The sequence below is a fragment of the Phoca vitulina genome, unplaced genomic scaffold, assembly GCF_004348235.1.
Source record: "Phoca vitulina isolate PV1807 unplaced genomic scaffold, GSC_HSeal_1.0 scaffold5, whole genome shotgun sequence".
Lineage (NCBI taxonomy): Eukaryota > Metazoa > Chordata > Mammalia > Carnivora > Phocidae > Phoca > Phoca vitulina.
In genome coordinates this window covers 4,065,438-4,079,900 of record NW_022589708.1, presented here as the reverse complement: position 1 = coordinate 4,079,900, position 14,463 = coordinate 4,065,438, and the positions used below count along the sequence as shown (strand labels likewise).

General features: G+C 42.3%; 1 protein-coding gene across 2 annotated transcripts in view; it reads left to right on the top strand.

The window, feature by feature from the left end:
- MYO16 (myosin XVI) overlaps positions 1-14,463 on the top strand; it is a 574,777-nt gene that overhangs the window by 95,959 nt on the left and 464,355 nt on the right. The window contains exon 1 of one of the 2 annotated variants that reach the window (XM_032402626.1): positions 13,118-14,316. The exons of the other annotated variant lie outside the window; for it this stretch is intronic. Coding sequence (XP_032258517.1) covers positions 14,289-14,316 — 28 coding nt within the window. The 5' untranslated portion in view covers positions 13,118-14,288. Of the gene's footprint in view, positions 1-13,117; positions 14,317-14,463 lie in introns of those variants that run through there. 2 annotated transcript variants of the gene reach the window in all.

Here is a 14,463-nt window from a genome sequence, read left to right as displayed (position 1 = left end):
GAATGATGTATTGGTCTGTGCTACAAAATGCATGAACCATGAAAACATTATGCTAAGTGAAAGAAGCCAGACACAAAAGGCCGCATATGGTTTGATTCCATTTATAAATGTCCAGAATTGGCAAATCCAAGACGGCAAGTAGATGAGTGGTTGCCAGAGGCACTCAGATTAGTGTAGGTTTAGTTTCCAAACAACCTAATTTACAATGATCTACCTCAGCGCTGCACAGTCTATTCTTGCACAGATAAAGCATGCACTTCCCTCTTTGTTGAGCTGACTGTACCATTCTGCAATCTGGACTTCCTTATCCGTCTTCCTTGCTCAGCTCAAATGCAGTCCCTTATATCCCAAATTAGAATGAGTCACTCTCTCTTCAGTGCCCATGTAGCACTGCATACCGCACTTGGTTTGGCATCAACAATTGTGCCAAATTTGGCTAATGACCTTCATGCCCATCCTCTTTTCCCCACCAAACTGTATGTCCCTTGAGGATAGGCCCCGCGATTTTTGTCGGTCATCATGTCCAAATTAGCCTTTAGGGAAAGGGGTTTGCACATAGTAGTCTTTCAATAACTAAGATTAAATTGAATATTTGAAGAGTAACATGTTCCAATGAAAATTGAATATGAAATAGATATTAAAGAGAAAATCTGTTCCCTTGCTCTGTATTTTATGCCCAAGTAACAAAAACAGCAGGCTTTCAGAACAAAAGGACATATTTTGAACTAACTGTGGTCTCAGTTTGTTTGGAGGATTCTAGTATCTTCACTGTTACAGTATGTGCTTCTGATATTTGAGAAAACAGGGGACAGCACCTCGGCCATTTTCTGTTCTAGTTCAATCTTACCCATTTGGTGATGGGTCACAGGATGGTAATGCCTCGGGAATGTGTCCTTAGGCAGCTGGTTTGTTGTTTTCCTCTCTTTTTTCCTTTATGGGTAAAGCAGTCTCTGAGTGAGTGAAGCTGGAGTGTCTTCTCTCTGACGCCGAAGCCTTGTGCGGTTCTGGGGACCTATCAAGTTCTTCCTGCAGGAGCTGAAATCCTTACTTCCTGCTCTAAGCAGATTAAATGCCATATAGTTTTGGAACTTTTTTGGAGACATGTATCAGAATCTAGCAGTAACTCAGTGCAAGGGACCAAATGCAGAGGACAAAGAGCTGCTGGAACCTGATCAGGTCTCTCCTTACACTTGAATGTGGGAGCACAGGAAAGCATCGGAGCAAAGATAAAGAAGTGTTTGAGTAAACTTTTGTTATCATAAAAGCACTGCTATTATTGTATCCTATCTGTATACACCGTGTGTGAGGCTTTTTTTATTAATGTGTTAATTAAGCAACCCATGTACTGGGCCGTGGGGATCCAAAGAAAAATAAGGCTAGGTGCGTGTTCATAGTTTAGTGAGGGAAAAATAAGAAATGTAAAACTTACAAAGCACAAAATGTGTGATCTAATATAAGTAGACCAAACTAATCGAGCATAGGGGAGATCTCTCCTTCCCTACATCTTTCTTGCTGTGTATTATTTTCTCCTGTTTGTGTATGTGTGGTATCTCCAATTCTAGAGTCGATGCTAGGGTATTTTTTTCTCAGATTTTCTCTCCCTGGTGATCTTCCCACACCCATGGCTTTCATATCTGTGATTTATATACAGTTGACCCTTGTATGACCTGGGGGGGAGGGGAATTGACCCCCTCCCCTTACAGAGTTGAAAATCTGCATGTAACTTTTGACTCCCCTAAACTTAATGACCAACAGCCCTACTGTTGACTGGAAGCCTTACCAATAACACAAATAGTCAATTAACACATATTTTGTATTCTTCTATATTCTCACAATAAAGTAAGAGAAAAGAAAATGGTATTAAGAAAGTCATAGGGAAGAGAAAATACACTTTCAGTGCTGAGTTGTAAAAGTTCCACATGTGAGTGGACCAGCAGAGATCAAGCCCACATTTTTCAGGGTCAGCTGTATATATTTGGTTTCCATCCCTGTTTGTGGGATAGAAGTACTAAAACCCTTGGAATTTCCTAACTGGTGAGAGCCACAAAGGTGTCTTTGATTGTGTTTATTAGGTGGCCTTCAGAGAGCACCCAAGGATGGGGGCTGGTTGCCAGGAGAACCAACCACAGGATTAGAAGGTTGTAACTTTCAGTCTCACCCCTTCCTAAGAGCTATGTAAACCCAGATAACTCACTCTCTGCTGGAACATTTCCCTAAAGTTCAAGAACAACCCTGACTCACTGTCCCTAGAACTGAGCTCATCGTGATGCCTCTAGTCCCCGAGTTGCTCCTCCGTGTTGTGGGCAGACATGGTGATCTTGTCCTCTGCAGTCTCTCAAACCCAGTTCATGAACTTACCCCAAATTCTGTAAAATCTACCTCCTTAATAGATTTGAGACTGTCGGGGCTCCTGGGTGGCTCAGTCGGTGAAGCATCTGCCTTCGGCTCAGGTCATGATCTCAGGGTCCTGGGATCGAGCCCCGCATCGGGCTCCCTGCCCAGCGGGGAGTCTGCTTCTCCCTCTCCCTCTGCCCCTCCCCCTGCTCGTGTGCTCTTTCTCTTTCTCTCTCTCTGAAATAAATAAATAAAATCTTAAAAAAAGAGATTTGAGACTGTCTCACTTCCTTTTCATTTTTTGAATATGAATTTTAAAAAATCCAGAAAAGCATATAGTTTAGTCTCCCCTGTCTGAGGGCTAGTGACAGGTGGGGGCTACATTAGTGCCACGGTTGTTCCTGCGGACCTGGCACCCTGCCTGATAGTATAGATCCCATGAAAATGGTTACTCAGGGATAAATTAAAGGAGAGCTAATGGAGACCAGAGCCCATGTTTACTGCACCCCGTGTTCTCTCCAGCACCAGCCCAGGCCCTGTGTGCGGCAGAAGCGCTGCAAATATTTGGCGAATTGACAAATGATGGTTTTATAGGGATTGAAGGTCAAGACATTTTGAACAGCTCCTATATGTACTTTTTTATTCTATTGTGGGCATGACTTAGACTTTTCATCTGCAGAGAATATGTTGTTGCATTTCCCCAAACCAACCCTTCATTCTCTACTTCTGCACCCCACCGAGGACTTCACCAAATGCACAAGCACCTCGGAATGGGGGGCTGGTCTTCCCTCCTGTCTCTTGTGCTGCATCTCACCTTCCGTCCTGGCAATCTCAAAGTCATTGCTTCCTGAGAATTTATCCATGTTCTGTCCCCACCGCCGTGGCTCTATTTCAAGGCCTCATTATGTCTGCTTTGGACTTTTATAAGAGCTTCTAGTTTACTTCCCTGCTGCCCACCTTGCCTCCCTGTGATCTGTCCTTCGCAGAGTCTCACAATTTAACTCATCTGTTTAAAATCTGCTAACCACTCTCCCTCAACTTCAAGAAAGATCTTAATTGGGTCAGGGACCCCTTTGAAAAGATTAAATAAAGCTGGCCGAGATGATGAAGGTCTTTGTGCCATATGCAGCCTCCTTAGTGACGTGCTCCTGTCTGTCTCTTCAAGTTCAACTCCAACCACGTCTTCATCCTCCGTGCACCTGTCCCCAAAATCCATTTGGCCTCTAGCAGTCTTAACGCACTGTGCCTTTGCTTGGTGCCCTCTCCTGGAAACAGTGTTTTCTGACCTCTCGTGAGCACCCTTCTTCCTGAAGGACACAGAGCGCTGTGCGTCCAGGATGCCCTGTTTATAGTTTACCTTTGCGTTGAGCGTATTATATTATAACTGCCAGCTTACTGTGCCGGGAAACTACTCTGAGGGCTGTGACTCTTCTGTGTTTGTAAGGATGCATCTGCATAATCTACGTAGCCTGTCAGTTAGTGGTTGTTGAAACAATAAGTGTAAGATGAACTACCTTTGTTTTATACCCCTTGGAAATCTTTCTTTTGCTCTACTTCTTGTTGCTGTGTTTGGAACTGTGTTACTTTTTGTGACACTTAAAAAAATTTTTAGATATAATGTGGATACAGTAAAGTGCACCAATCTTATAGCTCAATAAAGCCTTATGTATCTTTATATCTCTCTATATTTATATTTATGTCAAAAGATGCCCGATCAAAATAGGAAACATTTCTATCATTCTAGAAAGTTTGCTTTTGCTTCTTTCCCGATGATACTCCACTTTTAAAACTTCTATCGTCATAAATTAGTTTTACCTTCTCTTAAACTTCATGTAAGTGGAGAGTTATATATTCGACACCCTCAAAATATCCCGTCAGGTTCATGTGAGACTTTTATTTCGGTGATATTTCTTCGCACCCATCACATTACGTCCTACCTTAAACCACTTAATTAACACCTCCATATTGGGGTCTAGAGATGTGTGTCAACATCCTCTGTGCTCTGAAAATAATCCTATAATATTAACGGGCTGCATATGATTGCTAGCAGCTGTAATATATTAAATTGAAAGAAGAGTCTATTAAAGTTGTTACGGCTTAACTTCGTCATGAGAATCTCAAATTCCATTCCCCTCTACCTCTTAAATCCTGTACATAAAAATGTATCCTTCTTCCTTCTAGTAAGTCCTACTTCTTATCTGTAGATCTTTTTCTTAACACTTCCCTTCTCTTTGCATGTATGGTTGAGTGACCCTGCACATCGCAGCGCTGCCATGACGGATATTCTGGGGTGTAAGAGTAAACATCATTGTAGTAGCATCATATTAGCATTTTGAGAGAAATGCCACATAGGAGATAAATAATCCATAATAAGATGCAGAATAAGAAAGCATGGCAGCAATAAATAAGCGTAGCTCACCTAAGCTCAGAACGAAGGGGTGGGGGACAGAGAAGGAGCCACGACTCACCCCCCTTGGATCCTCCATTGCTTATTTTCTACCTCATTTTACCCACCTTCTTCCTTTCTTCGCCTTTTCCTCTCTATAGGTCTTTTCTATGTGCAACTTCCCTCTCTCTCTTCTCCCTCTATATGCCCATAATATATAGGGTTGAGTTAATCAGACAAAAGAGGTTGGGGGTGAGAAAGGCAGTAAAGAATGTTCCAGACAGAAGGAGAAGTGTGTACTTAAGGTTGAGGGTCACCAGCGTACTCTAGAATCTAAAAGAAGGGCTTGATCTCCGAGCTGGGGGTGGTAAGCAGTGAATAAGGGTGTGGTATGTGCTGTGCCCTCAGCGTTTTGGAGAGCCAGTATGTGCTTTCACTGTCGTGTGATTTTGGACGTCTTGTTTCGTCTTTGTGACTCAGTTTTCTCCTCTGTTAAAAACAAAGATGATAGTACCTACGCTGGAGGTCTGTTGGGAGGGTTAGATGAGTTGGTACCTACATGGTGATGAGAATAGTGCCTGACCCGTGATTGGCACCTGTCAGTTGTTTGCTATACCAAATCAAGCCTTCAGAAAAATTTGAAGTCACTTCCTAAAACCATTCAGAGAGCAACTGATTCATAATTTACTTATTCTCTACAACTGGTTTGGATATTTATTCTGGAAGTGCTAAAGGGAATGACACTCCGTGTATTTATGTTTTTGACCACCCGAGTTTCAGGACGGGGTTCTGATATTTGAGACCTGAGCCACACTGAAGGCGAGGAAGGGGGGCTAAAACACAGGAGGAGGATGAATACAAGTGACTTTTCCCCGCGTCCCAGACTCTCTACTGAAGCCTGCTCCATGAGCGGAACTTGTGGAGTTTGGGCTTCTAGAGAAGAGAGGTTTGTAGGATTGGTGATGTGAGGTATGTGAAAATGGCACATTAGGTCAGATCAAGTCTGCCCTTCTGAGGACGGGGGAAAGGGCTGGATGGCAGGCTGGAAAAGAGGGCCTTATAAAGAAGAAGGCAGATGCAGGGAGGAGATTTTGACGTAGGTGGTGGAGGGACTTAGAGTTTGGTCGGAGAAGGATGTGCCGTCTGTTCTCCCCACTTACGTCTGCCACCGCTCCAGCCTCCAACCCCTCTGCCTTGCATTCCGTGCCCAGCTGCCCATGGAGACAACCCTCCCGTTGTCTTCTGCTGCTGTCACTCCCTGCAGTCGGAGTGATGCTCACGAATCGCACCGCCAATCATCCCCTCCAGCATTCAAATGCCCCCTGTCTCTTTATGTTTCACGAGAAGGAGTAGAACCACCCCCCCACTTGTCCCCACCCTGACCTCTGATGACTTCTCGAGGCTCACCTCTCACCTGGCTGTCCCATGAACTTCTCCTTTAGTCCTGCCCAGCTGTTTTTTATCTGGAACATCCCCCATGTCACCTCCTCTGTCCGCCTTCTTCACCAGATTTTTTCCGCTCATGCTCAGCTCTCTGCTTAGGTACCGCTTCTTCAGGAATATGCTCCAGACCCTCAAGCCTTGGTGAGCTGCTTCATGAGACCGTGCATTCAGGACACTTCCCAGAATCTTTAATAATCCTTACTTCCTGGTCCCTCACCTTTGCAGAGCTTCATAGGGCAGGGTCTAGGTCCGATGTGTAACTGTCACATGCACCGGGCATCCACATATTTCCAGGACTGATGGAATTCTCTGAAGTTGAGCTATGTGTTTAGCGCCTGGCTCATAATAAGCGCAGAGTAAGTGTTTACTGAGATTGAGTTTTACTAGTCATGGATGCTTGCGAGGCTGTGCCAAAGGGCAGTGATGTGTTTAGGACAAATCACATAATAAATATTTTCACTAATATAAAGATCACACTAGGTCAGTAAAACATCAGGGGTGTACAAATTGTTTTGAAAATAATGGCTGGGAGTACACTTGCCAGGAGCCTAACCTATGCGTGAGCATTCGGTGTAGCTCGTATCGGTATCTCCTTTTCTCATCTGAGGAATTGGAAGCCCAAAGAGGTTGTCTGACCTTTAAGGAGTGACAGAGGCAGGCTTCATATCTAAGCATGTTCACTGATGTGAAAGGGGGGGGCCACCCACTGGAGGAGCCTTGGTGATGGACAGGACGTGCCGTCCTCTTAGGGCTTCATTAGCCTTTTCGGTGCCTGCAGAGCTTACCTCTGTTTATAGCTTCACTCCGAGGAGTTCCTCCAGTTATCCCTGCGACAGGAAAGGGGGGCTGTGCACAGAGAGAGAGGGAGAGAGAGAGAGAGAGAGAGGAAGAATATGTACACAAATCTTCTCCAGAGAAGACAAGAAAGTCTCCAGCTACATCCCCCTGAAATATAATAATGTATAATATTATAATAATATATTATAAGCAAATGAGTCTGGGGGAGATGACTTACCCAATCTCCCCAGAGCTATATACTACCTTTAGCTTCTAAGGCATGTTTGTATCCTTAGGCATGGTAGTCCTTAAATCAAGGTTGCTGGTGCTCTTGGCTCTCACGGCCCACACTGTAGGCATGTGAGGATCGTTATGGAGAGCTGCCCCCAACAATGAATGCTATTGTAACTTTTCCAAAAAGTTTTAGCCTTTAAGTTTGTGAAATAATTGGATGCCATTTGTGAATTTGGGAATTTCACTGTACCTTTTTTTCAAATCACTTTAATATGCTGTTAAATTTTCTCCCTCAAATATAGAGACCACGCTTTATCTTTTGTAGTCCAAAGTGGAATCTGCAACCAGAGGGTTCATTTATTTATTTATTTTATTTTTTGGGGAATTCATTTAGAGAAAAGAAGTCATCAGTGTTTAAACTTGCCTCCTTATCTTCCTATGATCCATTGTAAATTCATAGGGAACGTTGAAAAGGCAAATAAACTAAGTCTACTTGTGCCTGCGTGCTCCCATGAAGGAAGGTGTGTCTTTCACTCCATCTCTCTGCTCTGCTCCTCTCAAGTCTAATAAATTATATACTCCCAAGTACTCAGTAATCCTGAATTTAATAAAATATTACCGCAAATGTTATATATCATGACCAGAAGATGCTTTGTAGCAATTCTAATTCTTGGGTTCTTCATTTGGTGACCCTCGACTGTTCATTGGTGTTTTGGACTTTGTAGGAAACAAGCAAAAGTAGTAGGTCTGTAGCTAAAATAACTAATTATTTAAGTATGAAGGGACTGCCCAGGTGATGCAATTAAAGAAAAGTACAGAGCATTGTGTTACCAGGTGCTGGATTGACCGGTACATAGAAAAGTGAATAGAGGGTCAGTTTAGGCTAGGACTAATTTAGGCCAAGATATATCGAGAAGAGTTTGTAGGTTAAATGGGCTCAAAGTGAATTTCAGTGGATTCAGAGAAATTGAGTAAGTATCTTAGTGTGTGTGTGGGTATGGAGAAGATTCAAATGAAGAAACTTTTGTTTTTTAAAGATTTTATTTATTTGTCAGAGAGAGCGAGAGGAAGCGGGCATACGCATATGAGTGGGGAAGGGACAGAGGGAGACAGAGAATCCCAAGCAGACTCCCTGATGAGCATGGAGCCCAATGTGGAGCTCATCTCACAACCCTGAGATCATGACCTGAGCCGAAACCAAGAATCGGATGCTTAACCAACTGAGCCACCCAGGTGCTCTGAGACTTTTTTTTTTTTTTTAAAGGAATGCATATCAATTGGGGACCTAGGAAGGAGAGGTTCCAAATTTAATCCCCTCCAAATTCCTTTCTTCTTTTTCAGGAAAATTGAGATGATCTTTTACATCATCAAAATACTTCACTGATACTGTTTCTTTAGTGACAGTGCTGTAGAGATCTGCCCACCTAGATGAGCTTTGTTCGTCAGGCCATCACTAATCTCTACAGTTGCCTTCTTCATCATTGAAAGTCCGCTTGTATGGGGCGCCTGGGTGGCTCAGTCAGTTAAGCGTCTGCCTTTGGCGCAGGTCATGATCCCAGGGTCCTAGGATAGAGCCCGGTGTCAGGCTCCCTGCTCAGCGGGGAGTCTGCTTCTCCCTCTGCCCCTCTGCCCCCCGGTTGTGCTCTTTGTCTCTCTCAAATAAATAAATCATCTTTAAAAAAGAAAAAAGTCCTTTTGTTTGCCCCCCACTTACAGAAAGCCATGTACCCCCACAAATGTGTTGAAGAACAAGGCAGAGAGTACTTACTCATTTGCTTACATGTACCCATGTATTCACACACACATGCACACGAACCTAGGTGCAGCACAGTCCATGTCTCATTTACAGTTAAGATATGCAAACCCCCGTGTTCATTGTCAAATTTTGGTGAGTTGGAGCAATAACTGAAAGTGGGCAGGTCCTTCTGGATAGTTGTAACCAGTACGCTGGAGAGATTTCCAAATGGTGTTAACATTCAGGTGGATACATTTGCAAAAGTTTACAAATTTCCTTTCTTTGATAGCTACTTTAATTGCTCCATATTAGAATTCAAAGCATTTCATTTTGATTAGGGAGAAAAAAATCACAAAGGGAATGTGGGTAACCAGATGCCTTTATGAAACAACTAGAGCATCACATATAGCCTGTGTGTGTGTGTGTGTGTGCGTGCATGTGTGTGCACATATATCCATATCAGTGCAAGTATATGCATATGTTATAGTACTCTATATTGCATTACATAAAGAGCATCTTCATTCCATTTGTGGAGCAATTTTAAAATTGCTTTTTTTTTTTACTTTACAATACTATTCTATGAAAATGTTAGTGCTGAGGCTGATGAGCATTTTCTCGCCCTTATATTACATGCTCACAGTTAGGCACTAAACAGTGCTCAGCTGGGTTAGCATCCTCAGTGCTCTGTTGCCACAGAAAGGGTGGTCCGTGTTAACCTCTCCTTTCTTCCCAGCTGTGCAGATCTATATTGTAAATTCCTTCCTCTGTTGCCCCACAATTGCCTACATCTAAGTTAGATGGCCGCTGGTTCTGGAAGGAGATATGCGTGACTGTTTGAAAGTGGGGAGGCCTGAATCTGATAGCCAATGATGTAATAGACTGGCTGAAATCAAGATCAGTCCCAATAAGTGGCAGATTATGGAAAGGGAGCTGGTTAGAGAGGTAGGGGTCTGATCAGTCAGGCAAGGCAGGCTTGATCCTGGTCCTGAGGCATCTGTGAGATGACCAGTGAGGCTGATTTTCCAGCAGGTACTGAGTTTAGTGAAGCCTCTTCCTTCTTGACAACTCACATCTTTTTTTCTCTGCAGTCTTCAGAAAAGGGCCCCTTAAGTCATAGAGGGCCCCAGCTGACTAAACCAGAGTGTTATTCCCAGGAGACAAGATGGTGGCTCCATCTACCCAGAAGCATTCAGTAATTGTGGCAGATTATACTATAAATTTAATTCCCAGCCATTTGGGGGGATTAAGTGTGGATCAAAACCTATGTGTGATTTTTTTTTCATCAAAGTCAGTATTTATAAGCCCAGCCCATTCCCAGAGCAGAGGCAAAGAGGCCTACTTCATAGAGCTTGAATTTGAATTACAAACAAATTGTGCATGTGATTTATAGCCTCACTTGGAATTTTTGTAGTGATCTACTGTGTATATGAACCCTACTGAAACTAGTGGTGTTTGTAAACTTGAATTTTAATTCCATCATTTAATAAAGTATGAAAAAAGTGCAGAACTATTAGATTTAGAAATTATCTATGAAAAGACTGGCCTAATAGATCCGTCCAAAAAGAGGTCTAAGGAGAGGAGTATTTCACCTGTGAGCTTTCACTGGAAAACCGATTTTGAAGCTGTGTATCACACACCTCCCACTTTAAAAAATATTTAATAATAAGCAAGTGCATAATTGTAAAGTGCTCGTCTGTCACTAGAATCATTCCAGTTCATATTTTTTTTTTTTTGGCCAGGAAATCATTTGAAAAAAATCTGGTGTATAATGATACTAACATTTGAAATCATGTGTTTTTATCAGAAATAGTGTGAATAGTGAGCAGCTATTTGGTGTATAAAAGAGAGAAAGGAATTTCTTTATTGTTCCAAATTGCTTTTGAAATGTTATGTATGACATTCACAGACAGCAGTTGGTCATTGTAGTAATCCTGAAAGATAATAAAATAATAAAATACTTGTGCTTTCTGAGCGTGTAAGTTTTGTTGTAGTGAAAAATAACTTCTTTTAGGGCGCCTGGGTGGCTCAGTTGGTTAAGCGACTGCCTTCGGCTCAGGTCATGATCCTGGAGTCCCAGGATCGAGTCCCGCATCAGGCTCCCTGCTCAGCGGGGAGTCTGCTTCTGCTTCTGACCCTCTCTCCTCTCGTGTTCTCTCTCTCATTCTCAGATAAATAAATAAAATCTTTAAAAAAAAAAAAAAACTTCTTTTAATGCATGATTGCATTTTTTAAAGATTTATTTATTTGAGTGAGAGAGAGAGAGAGTGTGAGCATGAGCAGAAGGGCCAGAGGGAGAGAGAATCCCAAGGCAATTCCACGCTGAGCACAGAGCCCGATGTGGGGCTTGATCTCACAACTCAGATCACGATCTGAGCCAAAACCAAGAGTCAGACATCCAACTGACTGTGCCACCCAGGTACCCTTGCATGATTACATTTTGTCTTAATGATCATAATCTGTAAAACAGATAGGTTACTAAGAATACAGCTAATCCAATCTAAGTCTTTCCTAACTACTACCATCGCCAATTCTGATGTTATATTTACTATATCAGATTCACAGAATCCTGAAATGATCAATCTGATCTCTTAACACTGAGTTGAATTTCTTAGGGGTGGGCAGAGATCAAGAAATTTTAACCCCTTGTAAATTACTATCATTTTTCTACTTTATAAAGGGAATAAAGTTAATGGGGCCAAAATTATTTTCCCTCTGTATTAATGCCTGCATAAATTTTTTGTTTGCCAATGAGGAAAAACATAAAGCTGTATGTCTTTGTGGTCAAACATAGTTCTACTAGTGTTTTGAGTACAAGTATGTTGTTTCCGGAGGAAAAAAAAAGATGAGAGAACTTCTTAATCTGGGAGAATTATATGTATGTATATACATGCATAAAAGCACACCCTAAGTATTATAATAAAGGTAGAATACATCTCTTAGGATAGCCTCCTTCAACTCTAAAGTGGATTGGACATTGCTCCTTTAGGTTGTTTCAGAGATGTACATTTCCCATCTTGTAATTTCTCGCCCGCTACCCTACGCTGGCTTGCGTGACTGTCAATATTTCTCCAGACGACAAGCACTTTGAGGGGAGGGGCGACGTCAGCCTTCCCGTGGGTCTCAGTGTACAGTGACTTGCCAAATATCTGTGAAATAAATGAACCAGAGATTAATAAACGCATTTGGTAATGAGCCCCCGAACTATGGGGAGAGGTGTTACTGCTCACAGGGACTTTGTTCAGAGTTCTTAAGTTGGTGGGGGGGAGGTGAGTTAGTTAATAACAGACTGTTTGGGGCCCAAATCAATAACATACTGTCTTTGCCAAGGGCACACCGTGCTTTATCTGAGTCGCATACGTTAATTTTTTCCCTTCAAAGGGTAAATGGTGTCATAGAGCTCAGTTGAGTATTATGGGGAGGCATGCAATTTGCAGAAAACTAAGAAATTTAAATATTTAAGGAAGGTATGTAGACAACATACCTTTGTGTTAAAAGAGGAGGACATAGGGATATCTAGATGGATAGCACCTTCCCCAGAGAGACACTGGACATCATTCACATAAACTCATAATTACTGTATGTGTATACGAAGACTTGTCATGAGGTGAGAGCGCCTTGCTCTCTGTTGGATAACAGACATACATAGTTGTCTCTTCCAGTCTTATTAGGAAACAGTTGACACATAAGGAAATCTTAAATAGTCGACTGTATATTCCTTGTATATAAAGGCAATTTTTATTCCTGAAAAGCCTTTAAAATGGTGACTTGTGTAACGCAGACTTTCAACAATTAATTGTGGAATGAATGAATTAATGAAGAATACATATTACTGAAAACAGCTGAAACTCCTCATTCTGATTCTTGGGAAAACAAGTGAAAGTATGCATTGCAGTCATTCAGCATAGAGCTAACTGTTTTTTCCTTGTTAAACTGATGACAGCCTTTCAGTGCAGACCAAGAGCATGAACTAGAATTTGGATAGGCGTTTTCCTGACCTTCAGGACAAGGGTTAGGAATTGTACTTCCCATGTGTAGGTGAGGGAACTGAGGCTCTAGGAGGTAAAATGACTTGTTCAAGTTGATACTCTTGTAAATGGTAGAATCTGGATTTGAACTGAGGCCATTCTGACCAAACCTTGAACTTGTTCTTCTACATTGTACTACTAAAATGATTAGAATGATTTCTCATTGAAAACTTAAGTCATGACCCTTTGTTGCATAGGTTTGAATTTTATAATCTCTCTGCTTAATAAAGGTGCTGCTCTTCAAGTTTTGCTCAGTAAGGGAATCCCAGACGTAGGCTTCTACCACAGAAGGACATACATGTTTAATATATTGTTCATATTTGTCTTTCTGATGCCCCAAATCTAAAATACAGATTCTAGACTGTGTCAACTCACTGGCAGAGATCATTATAAAAAAGCATCAGTTTGCAAAAACAATTAATTTGCATTTGTAAGTGACTTAAACATGACCTTTTTCTTTGGCTCACACGGCTATTGCATGAGGGGCATGGTATTTATTTTTATTGCAATAACCCTCGAAGACCATAGATTTCTTTCTTTCTGATTCCAATTCACTCAGACTTATTTCATCCGGTTGTACAGTGAAATCCATTGCAGTCTGCAGAGGTAGCAGACTCCTAAATTTGTAAAGCTATGCAAACCAGAAGCTTTCTGGGGATAATTTAAGTTTCACATTCTGCAGAGAAAACCAAAAAATGGGCTGCGCCATGCAATGTAATTTCTTCGTTACTAGAGGCGGATCAAACGACCTCTCATTCTAAGAGGTGGCATTTTGAGGTCCTGCTCTCCGTTTTCTGTTCACACACAGCAACTGGTGGCAACTAAAAATAATCAGCTCTGCCACCGGCTAAGAATCTGGTCACATTTGGCTTGTGGACAGCGTGCACAAATAAGATTGAGGATCCCTCATTCGGTTTCTTCCCTCCAGCCCACTCATCAGCTAGTTTGCTGCCATTTGAAAGCTGTTGAAAAGCCATTAACAGGCAGGACCGGGAGAGCCGCAGTGCAGCACACCTCTGTGTGGGCAGAATGTGGCTGCATGTGAGCACCAATTAGAGCGGACTATTCCCGGGACTGTGGCACCAGGAGCCCTGTCAGTCAGCCGACCTACAATAGCACGTGCAGCAGCAGTAGCTCCGAATCCACCGAGAGGCTTAGCTGAACTCCAGCTGCTGAATGAGAATGAGTTTGAAGCTTTTTGCACGATCATGGAACAGAGCCTCGGTTCAATAATGCATCCTGGGGTAAACTGTTACCTGAGTCAGGGCTCTAAATAATGCATTTCCTGGGGACTACAGCTGTAGCAGAAGAGAATGCTGGAACCTGTAGCAGGATTGCTGTCTGAGATGGAAAGATGTCTCACTATCATTTTATCAAGTGCTGTAAGTAAGCTGGGTATTTTGCTCATACAGTTGTCTTCTTGAAATAGGATATGCAGATGCCAAAATTCAGGCGGGTCTTCTGGTATACCACGTCCAGCTGAGTGACAGAGGATGGTGACTTTGAAAGATGTTTTACATGCTTAAATG